General features: G+C 36.1%; 1 protein-coding gene across 1 annotated transcript in view; it reads right to left on the bottom strand.

Annotated features, from left to right (window-relative positions):
• The window catches only part of LOC140143998 (testis-expressed protein 11-like), a 100,914-nt gene that overhangs the window by 30,362 nt on the left and 53,933 nt on the right, over positions 1 to 16,619 (bottom strand). The window contains 6 exon segments of the mRNA XM_072165827.1: positions 5,257 to 5,380; positions 11,704 to 11,812; positions 13,107 to 13,262; positions 13,711 to 13,792; positions 14,222 to 14,338; positions 15,308 to 15,378. Of these exon segments, the coding sequence (XP_072021928.1) occupies positions 5,257 to 5,380; positions 11,704 to 11,812; positions 13,107 to 13,262; positions 13,711 to 13,792; positions 14,222 to 14,338; positions 15,308 to 15,378 (659 nt within the window).

Raw genomic sequence — 16,619 nt, 5'->3', positions numbered from 1 at the left:
TCTGTCACAGCAGAAATTAAAGGTATACAATGTACACCAAACAGATTTAAACTGAACTTGCTTGTAAAGTGCACCAGTTTTTAGTCAGAAATGTTAAGGACGATTTATACATGAGGTGTAAAATTGAAGATATCGTGTGACGGAAAAGGAAGGGATAGGTCCCATCTTGCAGCTATTTTGGAAATGATGACTATTTCAACATCGGGTTCAATCAAGAACTGAAACTACAAAAATGTTGAACAAATTCAACCACAGATTCTAGAATTAACTGTGTAACTAAATGCAACCGGCCTAAACATTATGCTATACAAAGTTGACATAAGCTGGTTCAGGTTAATACAGGATTTACTTGTAACCATGGTAACATCTTTGTTCAAATGTTTGTTACATTTTGTTTAGTGTAAAGTTCACATTTCTGCAAACAGTTATTTACATGCTCACAATGTTGAATATTATACTGTGGTTAGCCCTAACGCCCCAGTTGGTTTTTGGCAAGAGGGGAAGGAAAGAAGGAAGAAAGAAAGAAAGAAGAGAAAAATTGTTTCTCGGGTGCGGTTTTGAATCACCGACCCCTCGGGTGCGGGCCTACCTTGCCACGGGGGTCTAGCTTGGCAGGCCAAGCTTTCCATGGCCATATGACTGTTCGCATGATGACGCAATCACATCACATGGGATACCCGCGGACACATGCACATGCTTTGTGAATTGAGGTTTTTTTTATGTTTGGTTTGGTTAGGGTTAACAAAATATAGTTAACCCTTTGAACCCTGGCCTACCACGTAGTCCCGTACATCCAACCCTGAGCTTCCTAATGCACTCGAAAATCGCCTCAGCATTTTGCCCGTCGCGCCAAAAGAAAAGGTCTCCGACCCCTGAACCCCGGTCTCCCAGATAGCCAAAGTATTCCGATGTATAAACAAAACATATCGCAATTGATGTTACGTGAGCCGCTTTAGCGACTCTTCAGGTTTTTGCCACACCATGGTATAAGCCTCTATAGCGGCTCGTCGGGACTACGGTACAGGTTACCGTGAGCCGTTATGGCGACTCGTCGGGTTCAAAGGGTTAAAATACAATTCCTATACATATACAATGTACATGTTGTTTCCATGGAGTTGGGAAGTGGCTGTACTGCTAAACACTGGTTAATGTTAGAATGCCAATCAATTTATGTTTTGCTGTATGTTGCCATTGCTTGACAAACTGAAGTTCCTCCAGCTTTAATCTGAATTGGTGGTTTCCAAGAATTAGTCTAATACATTTCCCAGATGTTCCCTTATTCTCTGCTGAACAAAACTACACCAAGTACACTGTCTGCATATACAAGATTTGTACTTAAAGCCATATTGATTTTTTAAAATGAATTTAGTTAATTTTTTTTCAAATCTTATTTTACTTTGGATGTTTGTTATATATGAACGTGTTTCTTAACTTACACTTCTTTTAACATTGGAATCAATCAAATTTGTTGTGTTTGTAGGACAACAGAGAAAGTTTTAATTAATGTTGTTTTTTCCGACATTAAATAATCCCCCATAGAGCTCCATTAGCTCAGTCAAATTATGAAATCACCCACCACTAATTGCAACAGAATCCATTTCACAAGCGTCCATTGTCCATCTAACAAAAGCTCACACAAAAATATCAGTCCCGTAAAATCCAAGTAGGAACAGTGACTAATTTGCACAAATCCAAAATGGCTGCTTATGCAGGGGAGAAATTTTAAAATTGGTTAAATCTTGTTAAAGACCATGCCAAGGTATTCCTCTCATCATAAGGATTCAGAAAAAATATAGTTTGACCTATCTCCAATGTACAGTACTTGAATTATAGGGGAAAATGTCAAATGTCAAAATTTGGATTCCACAGGGTACAAAAATAGAAAACACTCTCTTTTGATAAATATATCAAAGACTAACTAAATTACAATTCAACCAAAATTGTATATTATCTCTTTCACAATGAATTTGAATATTCAAATTCCCCTGCGAAAGTCTTAAAATCATCCTAAAATATTATAGAAGGTTATATCAAAAATCTACTGAATTAAGGATTTCATTCGAATGAACACTGTAAGACGTAAGAAATCCAACTCATTCTGATTGGTTGGAATTTAATTCAGATCAGTATTGATCAGGTTTGATCAGTATTTTTGCCCTGCCTTTGAAATATGATTGTGTACTGCTATGTCCCAGAGCTGTGTTCATTCAAATGAAATGCTCACTATAAATACCACATAAAATCAAAACATTAGGCCTACATGTTTAATTAGCCAGCAAATCCGCCATGAGCTGTTGTGGCACGTGGTGGTGAACTCAAAGACATGTAATCATAAGTGCGCACTGTCTCGAATCCGAACGGTTCTGATTTTTTCTCTCCTTTATTATAGTGCCAGTTTGCCTGAGCTCCATTTCTTTATTTATTACATATTTTCTCAGGCATATATTCTCAGTAATCCTCGCATTTAATATTTTTAATATTAAATTTTTAATATATTTTTAAATATTAAATGCGAGGATCACTGAAAGACATTAAAATGTCTTACATTGACCTTTGTCCTGCTAGGACCCAGCAGATAGGCCGCCCCTTCTATTTATATTTTCGCCAGCGTTAGCTGGCTATGATCTAATTCGGAGATCGTCTTTGTTTGCTAAAGAGATTACGGGTACTAGCATTGGTTTGAATTACTTTATGGAACTTTTTATGGTGAAAATATATAATAGACCTGTTATTGGATTTGTAAGAAAAAGAAAGTATGTTTTGCCGTTTCAACGAATGAAAACGAGTGAGAATTTCAAAAGTTATGGTTTGAAGGAAATATGACATTAAAAGTTCATGCCAGGCCTATAATAGTTTCCACAGCATATCAACGAAAGAAAATTATAGAATCCTTGTTATCAGGCGTTCTTAGATTTACATTCGTGAGACCTCCTGGAGATCAGCACAGCATGAGATGTGAGTGTATTGATAACATGATTAAAACCTTTATGGACGTAAAAGTCAAAGTAAAAATATCCTATAATCTGTATCGTTTTATGGATAAAAATGACTCAAAATGTCATTTATGAAATAATTTATATCTTAAACATCAGTTTTGTCTTTTCAACGGGAAAAATTCGATACAATTTCAGGGCCTATTTTTGATATGGGTATAATTTATATACATGTTGGCCTATTATAATTGAAAAATATCAGTCTTTATACATTTTATAATGTGCTATATTAAGTATAAATTGCGAATTAATATAAAATTAATGTGCATGTATAAGGCAAGTAGGATGGCAGTTTTTAGCCAATTAACTAAAAACTGCATTTCTTTATATTAATAATGATCTAAGGGTAGCCTAAAAGTCAGAAAAGACAAAAAGACAGAACAATTTGGAGTAATTAATTGACAGGAAGTTATAGGAGTTGTTTGGTTTGCTGTTTCTGTGTGCATGTTCTCATCATTGATGGTTTGGTGGACTGTCATGAAACATGATGGATCATAAAAAAGAGTGATCCTAAAAATGCCACCACCCAAACTAATTACAAGGCATCTTCTGCATTGAAGCTGGCTTTCCCTTTAAAGGGAATTTTTATTAAAGATTATGTTTGAACTTATCTTCAGGCCATTACAAATAACCCAATGCTTATTAAAATAATTTTAGCAACATGTTTTAATACTACTCTAGATATTGAAGGTTAACATAAGGAATACCTAGTATCGCATTTCCTTCCTAATAATTTTGAACTACAATGACCTATTTCAATGCAGTCTTTCCATGAGTGCAATACATTGCATTATTATGTTTTGATGGATCCAAGTTGTGATAATATTGGATCCAAAACATAATAATGATAAAATTGGATGCTTTACGCCCAATATTTATTGGTCTCGCTATGAGTTGTAAAATATTGGACTAGACTACGTCTCGTCCAATATTTTAAAACTCATAGCTCGACCAATAAATATGGGCTCAATTAACCGATCCAATTTTATATCAAAGTAAAAAATACTGCCAAAAAAATTATTGTATCTTGCAAAACAGCAACAATGTCAGAATGGTCCACTTTTTGTGACATATTTTTAAGGTTGATAATCAGTGACGGTGCCATGAGGGGGCCCAGACAGAAATCCTTCCCCCAGTAAAAACTCAAAATTTCTAATTTGCGGCAATTTGCTGATTTTGCACTGTCAGCCCCTCCCCCATTTACTTTAAATAATAAATAAATAAATGTATACAGCGCCTTATACATGTGCGTATGTACCAAAGTGCTTTACTCTGCTGTCGTTAGAATATGTCAGCTGCCATACAATGCCCAAGGCATGCTCATACATTTGGGCAGTGCTCAATAGACAATATTCATAACAGCTCCCCAATTCACCCCCGGGTAGAGAGAGGCAAGTAAGGTAAAGCACCTTGCTCAAGTGCACAACACAATGGCACCGCAGGGGCTCCAACTAGCAATCCACCGATTACAAGGCAGAGCCTGTACCGCTGCATCGATGTGTTGCCACGCCCCCCCTCGAAAAAAATCCTGGTGCCGCGACTTTTGATAATAAGTAAGAAGCATGATATTGATGTAATCAGCTGACCTGTTTTATGACTCTATTTAAAGTTTTTAAAACATTTTGCATCAGATATTTGCTATATTAATATTTTAGAATGACGTCACATTGTTAATCTGAAGCATTTATGACAAAGCGTTTTGAAATAAAAATGTTTTGTGACTTAATAATTAGTTAAACATTTGTGTCAACAATTTGAACTGTTATTTAAACATTACTAAATTGCCATTTGGAACCCAACTTAGAGCTATAAAGCCTATAATGCCCTTGCAACCGTTTTGAGCCTTTTCGAAACTGTAAATCTGCATGCTTTGAGAAACCAGACAATTTGTTGAAACACCATTTCACTTTTCAGGGAATTGGTATTGAGGGCTCACTTCAATTACATTACTTGGTCTATGCATCAGGGGATGTCAGCAGGGATCTTTCCCAGGCCATTTACTTTGTAGTTCCCAGTGCTTCCCTCCATCTTTTACAAAGAACTTTTCGTCATTCTTTTTTCTTTCTTTTCTTGAACTCTCTTTCCTTTTGTGTGTGTGTGTGTGTGTATGAGGGGGAAATGAGAACTGCCACAATCATGGGTCCACAAGTTCATTTGTCCTAAACAGGTGCCTTTGCCTTCTTAAAATTAGGAAGTCCAGATGAATAGATTTAATATTTTGTTTACTAATTTACAAAATGATAATATCAAATTCAATTCTTACTTTGTGAGTTGACTCCAGTAGTTTAATTGCTATCCCATACTGAGACCATGCATCTTGTACATTGGATGCCACCGACACATCATTGTCACCAAGGATCAGTTGTACAAGACTGTGGATAGCTTTGCTGTAAAAGATCAAACAAGTTAATAAAATTATTTTGTGAGTTGACTCCAGTAATTTGATTGCTATCCCATACTGAGACCATGCATCTTGTACATTGGATGCTACCGACACATCATTGTCACCAAGGATCAGTTGTACAAGACTGTGGATAGCTTTGCTGTAAAAGATCAAACAAGTTAATAAAATTATTTTGTGAGTTGACTCCAGTAATTTGATTGCTATCCCATACTGAGACCATGCATCTTGTACATTGGATGCCACCGACACATCATTGTCACCAAGGATCAGTTGTACAAGACTGTGGATAGCTTTGCTGTAAAAGATCAAACAAGTTAATAAAATTATTTTGTGAGTTGACTCCAGTAATTTGATTGCTATCCCATACTGAGACCATGCATCTTGTACATTGGATGCTACCGACACATCATTGTCACCAAGGATCAGTTGTACAAGACTGTGGATAGCTTTGCTGTAAAAGATCAAACAAGTTAATAAAATTATTTTGTGAGTTGACTCCAGTAATTTGATTGCTATCCCATACTGAGACCATGCATCTTGTACATTGGATGCCACCGACACATCATTGTCACCAAGGATCAGTTGTACAAGACTGTGGATAGCTTTGCTGTAAAAAAATTAAACAATTTCATTCAGTTACTTTGTGAGTTGACTCCAATAGTTTCATAGTTATCCCATACCAATGGCATAGCATCATAGGTACATATGGGGCATATGCTGCCCAACCACCATCAAAGTGAAAATTTTGAAAGGGCCCATTGAAAATTGTCACAATCAAACTTGGTGCTCCCCAATCAAATAACTGACATTATATACCTCAAATAGATTCCTGTCATCTGATTGGTTAAAAGTGCAGTAATTGAATTAGCTATGCCCTCCTTTTTAAGAATTACGTAAAAACTGAACTATTCCCCGGGCAATAGTCATTTTCACATCATCAGTGTGCGTCCCGATCAAACTCTGCGCGCGCGATGGCGTGTTCGCATTACGCACGCATCACCTTGGGCCTATAATTTTAACTGTGCCCCTCATAGCAGTCAATATTCGTATACTATGTCAGTATCCCATATGAGACCATGCATCTTACACATTGAAAGATAAATATATAGCGGACAACAGTGTGTAAAAACGTCTTGACAGTAAGGATTAGTTGTACGTTTGCCATAAAAAAAGTGAGTTTGCCATAAAATCAAACTACAATCAACGAAAAAAGTCTTTCATCTAAATTTCGTTTTTGGCTCATAACTCAAAAACGGAATGTCGTATGAGCTTCTCATTGCACACGATTTGAGAGTGGATTATATGCTTTGGAATCATAACAAAATTGTTGATAAAGAAATTGGTTTCTTTAGGAAGTGGTCACTGCAATCACCCCCTTGCTAAAATACACGCATTTTGCAATTATAGCTCTAAACTGCTCTAAAATGTCGTTTTTGTCCCATAACTCAAAAACAGAATGTTGTATGAGCTTCATATTTCACAGGATTTGGAAGTAGACCATGTACTTAGGAATCATAATACAATTGCTGATAAAGAAATTGGTTGGTTCAGGGAGTGGGCACTGAAACACCCCATACCCCAACTTACACGCATTTAATGAAATTTTTATGCTATATCTCAAAACCTAGAAATCGTTTCAAACACATATCTCGTAATTACGGCTCTAAGCTGCATGATTTCGAGTTGCCTAATTTATTTTTAAAATTAATATTAAAGTTCACCTTCATAGCACTTGTCAGATAGGTGAATGAACGTTAGAAAAAGAAAATTGAGTTTTAATTTAATACTAAAACCGCACGTACGTTACGATTTGTAATGAAGTAAATGATAAACTACGACTATCTTCAGTAGATAGCATTAACTTGTTTTTGACATGATGTAACAACTATCTTCAGCAGATGTGTGCTTCACAAATTTGTGTATGTATAATGTGTGGGGTGTGTGCGTGCATGGTGTAGGGCGTGGGATGTATGTGGGGTAGGGCGGAGGGGGTTTGTAGGACTATTATAAGATCACATTTAAATCGGAAAGTATTTCATTTGGGAGCTTTTGGGAGCGAAATAAAGAAATGATTAAATAAATTAAAATCAAACATAGAGAAAGAAAGGAAGAAAAAAAGACAGAAAAAATAAAGCCAAAATGTATACTTCATGTATTTATAATAAACAAAAATGTTCACCGGGTTCACCGTCGCAAATAATAAATGAGACAGAAAAAGTGATACCGCCTGGGAATCGAACCCAGACCCTCAGGTTTACAAGACCTCTGCCTTAACCACTTCGCCACGGGAGCTTCGTGATTAAGACGCTTGTATAATTTGAACCTATAAGCGGTCACTTCAACTTTTTTTCCACGTTCATGTTTTTATTTATTTAAAATGTCTTTCGTTCATTCTTTCATTGATTGAAACTAAGTATTTTATTTAAAATGACTTTCGTTCATTCTGTCATTGATTCATTAATTGATCTTTCTTTCCTTCTTTTCTTTCTTTCTTTCTTTCTTTCTTTTTAATACAAAGAAAGAAAAAAGAAGCATAGAAATAATGAATTCATAATTTAGCAATGATTCACGCAATTAAAACACGAATAGTCAAATGGTGTAAAGTGTAAACCCATAATGGTAATCTGTAATGGTAAACTGCTGCATTGAACAACGTGCATACTGAGCAGTTTGCCCTGCATTGATATTAATATATACGTATAGATATCTATTTCAATTCAAAATGGCAAACTGCTAACAAATTTCATAAATGCGATCAATGTGTCATTACTTTTGTATTCAAACATTCTCAATTGGTATAGCCAATGTAAACGAACCTCACGCTTCATGAGATGCGGCCTAAAAACCATAAAAGGTCGATTTTGGACCATTTTGTCATTATGGTAAACTGATGCACTTTGCCGTTTGCACTATACAGCTTTACACTTTCCCGATACCTGACTACGATAAGAGGCCAAAACTGGTTACTTCGATTGCGAAATGGCAGCGTGGCGCAACGGCTTAGTCCTTCGACTGATAATCTTTTGACTATTGATTGATGCGAATGGTTGAATCCCGTGGTGGTCGATTTTTTTCTTTAAGTGTATTCAATTGTTTTTTTCCTGTTTTTTCTCACCGCATAAAAGCGTATTTTATTATAAATAATATTCAGAAATGAGTTGTTTCAAATTGTTACATCATAATCTTTCTGATTTTTTCGGATAATCCTATATTCAGCAAACACAAGTTTTACAGAAAACATTTACATGTTGGGTTATATTATAAAGGGTACAGTACGTTTTAATAAAATTCAAAAACATTTTGGAAAACATGCTGCAAAACATTGTAATATTTTTTTAAAACTATATTTGTAGTGTTTTTGAATTATGAGACAAAAACGAGATTTTAGTCATAATTACGAAATGTGTGTAATTTAGCATAGGAGGTGTTTTCAGTGACCATTCCCTAAATAATCCAACATCTTTATCAACACTTTTATTATGATTCAAAGGGATATTATATACTCCCAAATCGTGTGCAATATGAAGCTCATACAACATTTTGTTTTTAAGTTATGGGACAAAAATGACATTTTAGAGCAGTTTAGAGCCATATAATTACTTAAACGTTTGTTGTTTAGCATAGGGGATGGTTTCAGTGACCACTCCCTAAATAAACCAATTTCTTTATCAACAATTTTGTTATGATTCCAAAGCATATAATCCACTCTCAAATCGTGTGCAATATGAAGCTCATACGACATTCCGTTTTTGAGTTATGAGCCAAAACGAAATTTAGATGAAATATTTTGCATTCGGTAGAGACAATCAACGAAAAAAAGTCTTGGGAACGCTTGCGGTTAAATAACGGAAAACTGTCACCCCTCTCCCCGTGCAATGTTGAGAAATACCAAAGTCTTCAGCGGTTTCCCAATGTGTTCCAACATTGATTGATGGGGAGAGGGAAGGTTAATCATTGTTGTAGATGTCATGCTTGTTCCCAGGCAAAAAATACGTCATTTCCATGATCATATGAAATTCTGCACGGAATTTCGACAGAGTGTACCAAGCGTTCCAAGGACTTTTTTCGTAGATTGTAGTTATTATATTAAATGTTCATGTGACACACATTCTCCAGAGCGAATATGAAGTTTATACTTAATTTACTTTCAAAACTATAGCTATTAATTTTAATGTTGACAAATAAAATCACGACATGTAAAACTGCATTTTCCAAATATCTCAGCTCGCACAATTTTTAGATATGACACCCAGGTAAGATGAAAAGATCAGAACGAGTAGATACATTTTAACTTGGCTGTCATATTTGTCTAAAAAATGTTGCATGAAAATCTAAACTAAAGCAGCTACAATCAACAAAATTAATGTTAGCGCACTTGCAACATATAAACATCAATTGCATCCTCTTCCCTCCAATACAATGTTGATCAATGCCTTATCGGCAACAGACCAGTAAGGGAACAACCCAAAAGTTCGATGAAGCCCTATAAACGAAAGTCCTTTCGTTAGTGGGGGAGGGGGTCAGAAAGTCCGATTACGTTTGTATAAAAATAGTTAAAACATCGGTCAAACTTGATCTTTTTTTAAGGAATTAATAAATCATTTTCCAAATTTTAGTATTTTCCGAAGTACGATATTGACATTTTACACTGATTTCTTCAAAATGATTTCAAATCAACATGGAATGCAGTACTCGCAACCGGCAACGTAATTTTTAAAGCAGCTGTCCCAGCAAACACAAGACGTTTTTAAACGTTTTAAACATGTTATATTTTGGGGTTTTGGTTTTGATAAAAACGTTTTAATAACATTAAAATGTCGGGTTATATCAAGGAACTGGGAATTGCGACTGAAATAGATCTCGATTCACTCAAGTGGTATATCATCTCTACGAACTGAATAAGCCTTTTTGAAATATGGCGGCCACAAAAGGAGAGGGCGTACTTTGAAGTGATTAATCTTTTGTCAATGAGGCATAATGATATTAATATCTTCCTATCACAAGGCGTGGCTTTTTACTTCCACAAATGGCAGTAGTGGTATATCATCTCTTCTCAAATTGTGACCTAGGTCCCGACATTTAACCTGACTCGAGCATTCACACCCCCTGGTTACTAGTATATAAAGGTCATGAAAACGTTATGTATGAAAATACACTACAAAACTATTTCTACAATGTTTTCAAAATGTTATTGTAAAATATTTTGTTAAGAACAGTATGTTAGAATATTTGCAGGAGGTTATCAAAAAATGTTTTAAAATGTTTAATATGAAAACGTTTTTACCCTTTATATATACCCTTTATATAACCCGACATTTAAACGTTTTCTGGCAACCTTTTCTAACCTTTGGCGAATGATGTCAAAAACGTTTTTTTGTTTGATACCACATTCTTTTTTATTTTAAAATCCAGCAAGTCCCATTTTTCCGTGCCAAAAAGATAATGAAGAAAAATATTTTAAACTAGAATGCATAAACGTGATCAATATCCTAGCTTTGCTTTGTCACACCCCTCCACATCCCCATACACCATAGCGACTGCCCCTGTATCCTATAATATACGTGTTGGAATTTTCGATATTTGTCACTTACGTTAGAGGGGAGGGGGGAGGGGGTTAGCCTTCTAACGAAAGGACTTTCGTTTATAGGGCTTCATCGAACTTTTGGGTTGTTCCCTAAGACCCTCAACATTAATAGATGGGGATGGGGAAGTGTGGCATAAAGGGGGAGTGTCTGCTTCAAATATATGGCTGACCCGTGTAAATAGGATGTGGGGTTGTGATATGATGGTCATTTGAAACAGAGCATGCAAGTGTGCCAAACTATTAATATTATTGATTGTAGATGGTAAAACCAATATGGGTTCTGTACTACCGTAACAACTTGATAGTAATCCTATGAGCACTTTTAAAACATGCAAACATGAAGAGCTCCATCCACAAAAGTGTAAAGGGTTTTGAGCAAATCATTGATACACATAGTTATATATGAACAAGTAAACCTGCAAATGTGTGTCTCAACCCCATTACCTCAGTTGGTAAAGTGCCAGACTTTGGTACAATTTCATGTTTTCAAAAGCGAAAAAACAAAATATAAATTCACTAGGATCCACAACATGCTCATCTATCAGGGCACAGTTCTCTAAACCCAATACATTTGTACATTTATTGAATGACCTTTGAATATTTGGGTACAAAAACTCATACTCTGCAACTTGAGGTCAAATTTTGCACTATGATTGTTTAATTGAGGTTATTGAACTATGTCATTGGGATGAGGCCATTGTGATCCATAGTGATTGACATACCTGCATTTGTTGACATCAATGTCTGTATGCTGAAGATGTTTCTGTATAGAAGCATGTAATGCTCTTTTACTCAATCCTGTATGCTGAGCAGGGGGCTCCATAGACAAGGCTGTAAAATAATCATCAAAACTTGTGTCATTTTTAACAAAAGCTACCCCCATTTTCTAAACCATAGCTTCTTCAGTTTGGCTAGTTATCAACTAAAGTTTGTTCGGCTTATAAAAGTCAAAAAAATAAAGACTCATAACACTGTGTATTGACATAGAATGGCATGCATGCCAGTTGTGTGTTGTGTAATATGTGACTGGTGCACGCTTATGTGATTTTTCGCCAGCATAAGTTTGTACTTTATTGACGTGGGTAATAATAAAAACCTAACAATGTTTGCCTATTATAAGCTGAACAAACTTTAGAGTCAAGCCTGTGTAGCTTTATCACTATTTGGCAAAGAGGGCCACTTTTTGGCAATTCAGACCAAATGTTCCCCCCCCCCCCCATTTTCAAGATAGATTGACGCCACTTGCTTTGGATGAAGAACAGCACGAGCTATCTCATTTCACCCAGGAAACCAAAACATTATATTTCTGTTCATACTATCCTAAATTTCATCTTTGCAAGTTATTGACATCAAGGCTTTGAGACAGTTGTGTGTTGCACACATCTATGCGGCCTCTTTATACATGCATTGTATACACCAGCGCTTTGAGCAAACTCGATCGCACGATTTGAACTGAGCTGCACTCAAAAACTTGCACACTGACTCACCAAGATGAAAAATAGTATATACCAGTGCCTAATAGGACCATTGCTGGCCCTCATTTCAGCTATCCTCCTTTGAAGCTGCTTGCGCTTGCTATTTGAGGTTGTTACATCTGAGGGGAAACTGTACCAATTCTACAACTAACCTGCCAAAGTGTCCAGGGCTTGATCTTTGTATTTAGATGATTAGCTAATGCTTGATTCATCACAACTTCTATATAGCCTATTTGCTTCCTTGAGGCAGTGACGTCAGTGCAGTAGGCATGGTATTAGATTGTGTGTGTTAACTGGCATGACTGGGGTGTTTACATGCACAATCACAGGTTGCGCATCAGTACATTGGCGAAGTAACTGCACAAAGTACTGACATCACTGCATCAAGGAAGCTGGAATAATTCTGGAAAACCCTGCGCACAAGTATAACCCTAATCCTAGCCCACCCTAATTATAACCCTAACCCTAATCCCAACCCACCCTAATTATAACCCCAATCCTAACCCTAAAACACAGGGTGTGCAGGGTATATCATAATTATACCAGGAAGCCAAATGGACCATAGATCTTTGTTGTAACAAAGTTTAACTAATGCTTCATCATACTTGTACAGAGGCATAATAGGGAGTACGAACTGATCTGCTACTGACCTGCCAGAGTGTCCAGGGTCTTGATCTCTGTATTTGGATTAGCTAATGCTTGATTCATCACAGCTTCTAGTTCTTTGTTGTGACCGAGTTTAGCCAAGGCTTCATACTCATATAGAAGCAACAAGACTGGAGATGGGTCATTGGTGCTGCCAATATCTGAAACAAGGGAAAATTAGTTGTGGATTATTTGTAACAAGATCTGGTCAAATCAATGTACTGTATTCGTGCCATTAACGGCCCAGGGCGCTTAACAAAATCATTTTGGGTGGACACTTATTTTTAACATTGTTTAGACCAACAAGATGTAAAAAAGGCCCAAAACATTTATTTATCATCATCAGTGTTTCAGACCATGGTTCAGATTTGCATGGGCAGTTAATAAACTAATATCAGTTTGCTTGTTGTAAAGTCACTGGGTTAATGGAACGAATACGGTAGGTGGGGGGTTTCTAAAATTATTTTTTTCTCCATTCTACTATTATTGTATATTCACAAGCTTTTTAAATGCTAGAATCCATAAATTGCTTGGTTGCGATGTTGTGGACTTTAGAAATGCCTGCTTTTGTATGTTTTCTAACGTTTTTGTTCCTTTACTTCACAATACCTTTCTTTGTGGTCTCTTGCAGTTGTTTCAGTACATCCTTGCATGACCTGGCATGCTCCAATGCTTGCTGCCAGGCTTGTTTCTGAATCAAAAGAAAAAGAATAATTATGTATACATGACATAAGAAGCTCCATAGGACATGCATGACTTCATATTAAGTAGGCCAATGACAGAACCGTAACTAGGGGGAGTGATAGAGGTTTTTATAACTTTTTTGGTCAAGGGTCCAAATTTTTGAAAAAAGGACCACTTTTTCAAAATTAGGTTTTTAAATCGTTTTAAACAGGATATATTTTAGGGTTTGGTTTAGGTAAAAAAGTTTTAATAACATTAAATGTCATGAAAACATTTTTAAAACATTTTGTATGAAAACACATTATAACATTTAATTTGTCAAAATTTGCCTCCTTGAAAGTTGCCTTCCCCCCTATTCCCCACTTGGAAAAAGTCCTGGCTATGCTTCCGCCCTAGATGCACCAACACGAGCAAAAGTGGCATTATTGTATAATACCTTGTCATCAAATTCTGGCTGTTCTCTGGCGATCTCCAATGCTGCCGCAGCTGCCATTAACAGACATGTTTTCTGCCGCACAAGACTGTTCTCATCCATATCACACAGGCTACTGAACTGATTGTCAGAAATGAAAAAACATAAAAAGAGGATTAATAAACATGATTAAGAAAAACACTAAACCAAACCCACAAACACTTTACAAACATTTCAGAGGGTGGCTTCCAGTAAATGAGCGTATGGCGTATTACCTACAAACTACTAACATTCGCTTATAAAAGCAGACATGAAACAACACCACTGTACATACAAAATCTCCTAAAATCTCACACATTTTCTGATGGTATGTTCCTACGATCACATGCTGATGGCAGTGTGCTTGAATGTATTAGAACTCACATAATATATGGGGATAATGCCTTCTGCAATTCTGTGCCAGCTCTCTGGAACCAATTACATGTAAAATTTCATACTTCACCTAGAAAACTACCTAGTCTGGTCACTTTTAAAGCTAATCTGAAAACCCATTTGTTTCCAAACTAAGTTTTTTATTTTTAATTAAGTTGTACATTTTATTGTAGCCTAAGATGTAGTGTAAATTGTACTTTTAAGATCATTCATTGTAAAGCGCTTTGTTCATACTTATGCTAAGGCGCTATATAAATTCCGTTTATTGTATTGTATTGTATTGTATAGGAGACCCATGTCTATCTTCAAAACAAAATTTCTAAGGATATGAAGACTGGAGATTACTTCAAATCATTCCAAAGTCACATGGATTAATAGGAATACAGAGAACATTCTAGACAATGTGACTTGGGGATGATTTGAAGTGACCTCCATGCACTTGAGATGAGCTTGGTATTTATTCCTAAATATTATTTGAAAAGAAACTCATATAGCAGCTGACAAGTGCATCCTTTTGACATGGATGTACACATATATGGATTGGATAGACCTAGCAGAGTAGTCAGTACCCAAGTCCAGGCAAGTGTGTAATCCTATTCTGCAAAAACTGATTTTAATCGCAGGATGAAAATGACCTGCATGCTTAATTTGAACAGTTCTGAAAAGATACTCTCTTACCTTTGCACACAAAGTGAAGAACTGCTCAGTACAACTGCTCACTTTGGAGTTCTCCAAGGCTAAATTCCAGGCTAAAAGTAAAAAAATAAAATTCTTCAGAAATTGTAATAATGCTATCCTTTTGGTTGCTAGTGTTTCAGTTATTCTGAAAAACATTTGCAAAATGTAAATTGACTATTTTTTCATCTCTTCTTTAACCTAAGGAAATCCAGTGTTTCAGACACTTATCTCCCATGAAAAGTATGAACAGCTAGATAATTCTTTATTGGAACTGTCTGAGACAGGGTTCATAGTGTCAAGACCACAGTGAAATCAATGACTTTTAATGACTTTCAAATACACTTTTCAATGACTTTTTAATTAAATCTCATACCTCGGATGTGTTGAACAGTATTGTTTGTACATCTTAATATAAGTACCAGTTATGTTTGTACCTCTTAATATAAGTACCAGTTAGTTTTACCCTATACAAATATACATTGATACTACAGCCTGCAGGTTCAGCTGCTGAATTCGGAAGGGTTACTCAACTAATCTACTGTTCTAATTTATCTAACGGGAAAGTATAAAGTAATACATAATAATCACATACCTGCCAACCCCAGAAACCCCAAAAGTGGAACACATATTGCGCGGGAGCACTTGTGCGACCGAGCATATAACAGTGGGGGTTCAGGGGCAAAGCCCCAGTGGGGGTCGAGTGGACAAGCCCCGAAGCCAGAGGGTTTTTACACCATTTTTGACCTGTTTTAGACTTTTTTGAAAAAATGCTTCCTTCATCCTAAAAAAGGGGTTTTAAATTTTCAGTTTCCTATACTATTGTACATGAGAGACATTCTTCAAAGTTTTTTTTTGCCTGTATAACATGGCCTACATGACCGAAATTGATATATATATATAGGCGCAATATAAAAACGATGATTCATTAAATTTTTTCCCCCACCCCCTCCTTCAGGTATGTGGGAGGGGGCCCACATGGGGAGGGGGTACTAATGTGTATTTCAAAGCTCCTGGCTTGTTTTACACTTTTAATAAAAAGTGCTTCCTTCTTCCAGAAAACATGCTTTAAAGTTTTCAGTTTCCTATACTTTTGTACATGAGAGACATTCTTCAAAGTTTTTTTTTGCCTAATAACATGGCCTACATGACTGAAATTGATATATATAATGCATAATATAAAACAATGATTCATCAAATTTTGACCCCCCACATCTTGGGTATGTGGGAGGGGCCCAAATGGGGGTACTAATGTGCATGAAGAATACATTGTATGATAAAAGTAATTTGTAAAATTCAGTATGTTAAACATACA

Source organism: Amphiura filiformis, unplaced genomic scaffold (assembly GCF_039555335.1).
Source record: "Amphiura filiformis unplaced genomic scaffold, Afil_fr2py scaffold_36, whole genome shotgun sequence".
NCBI lineage: Eukaryota > Metazoa > Echinodermata > Ophiuroidea > Amphilepidida > Amphiuridae > Amphiura > Amphiura filiformis.
Note: the sequence above shows the minus strand (reverse complement) of the source record. Positions and strands in the feature narration are given on the sequence as shown.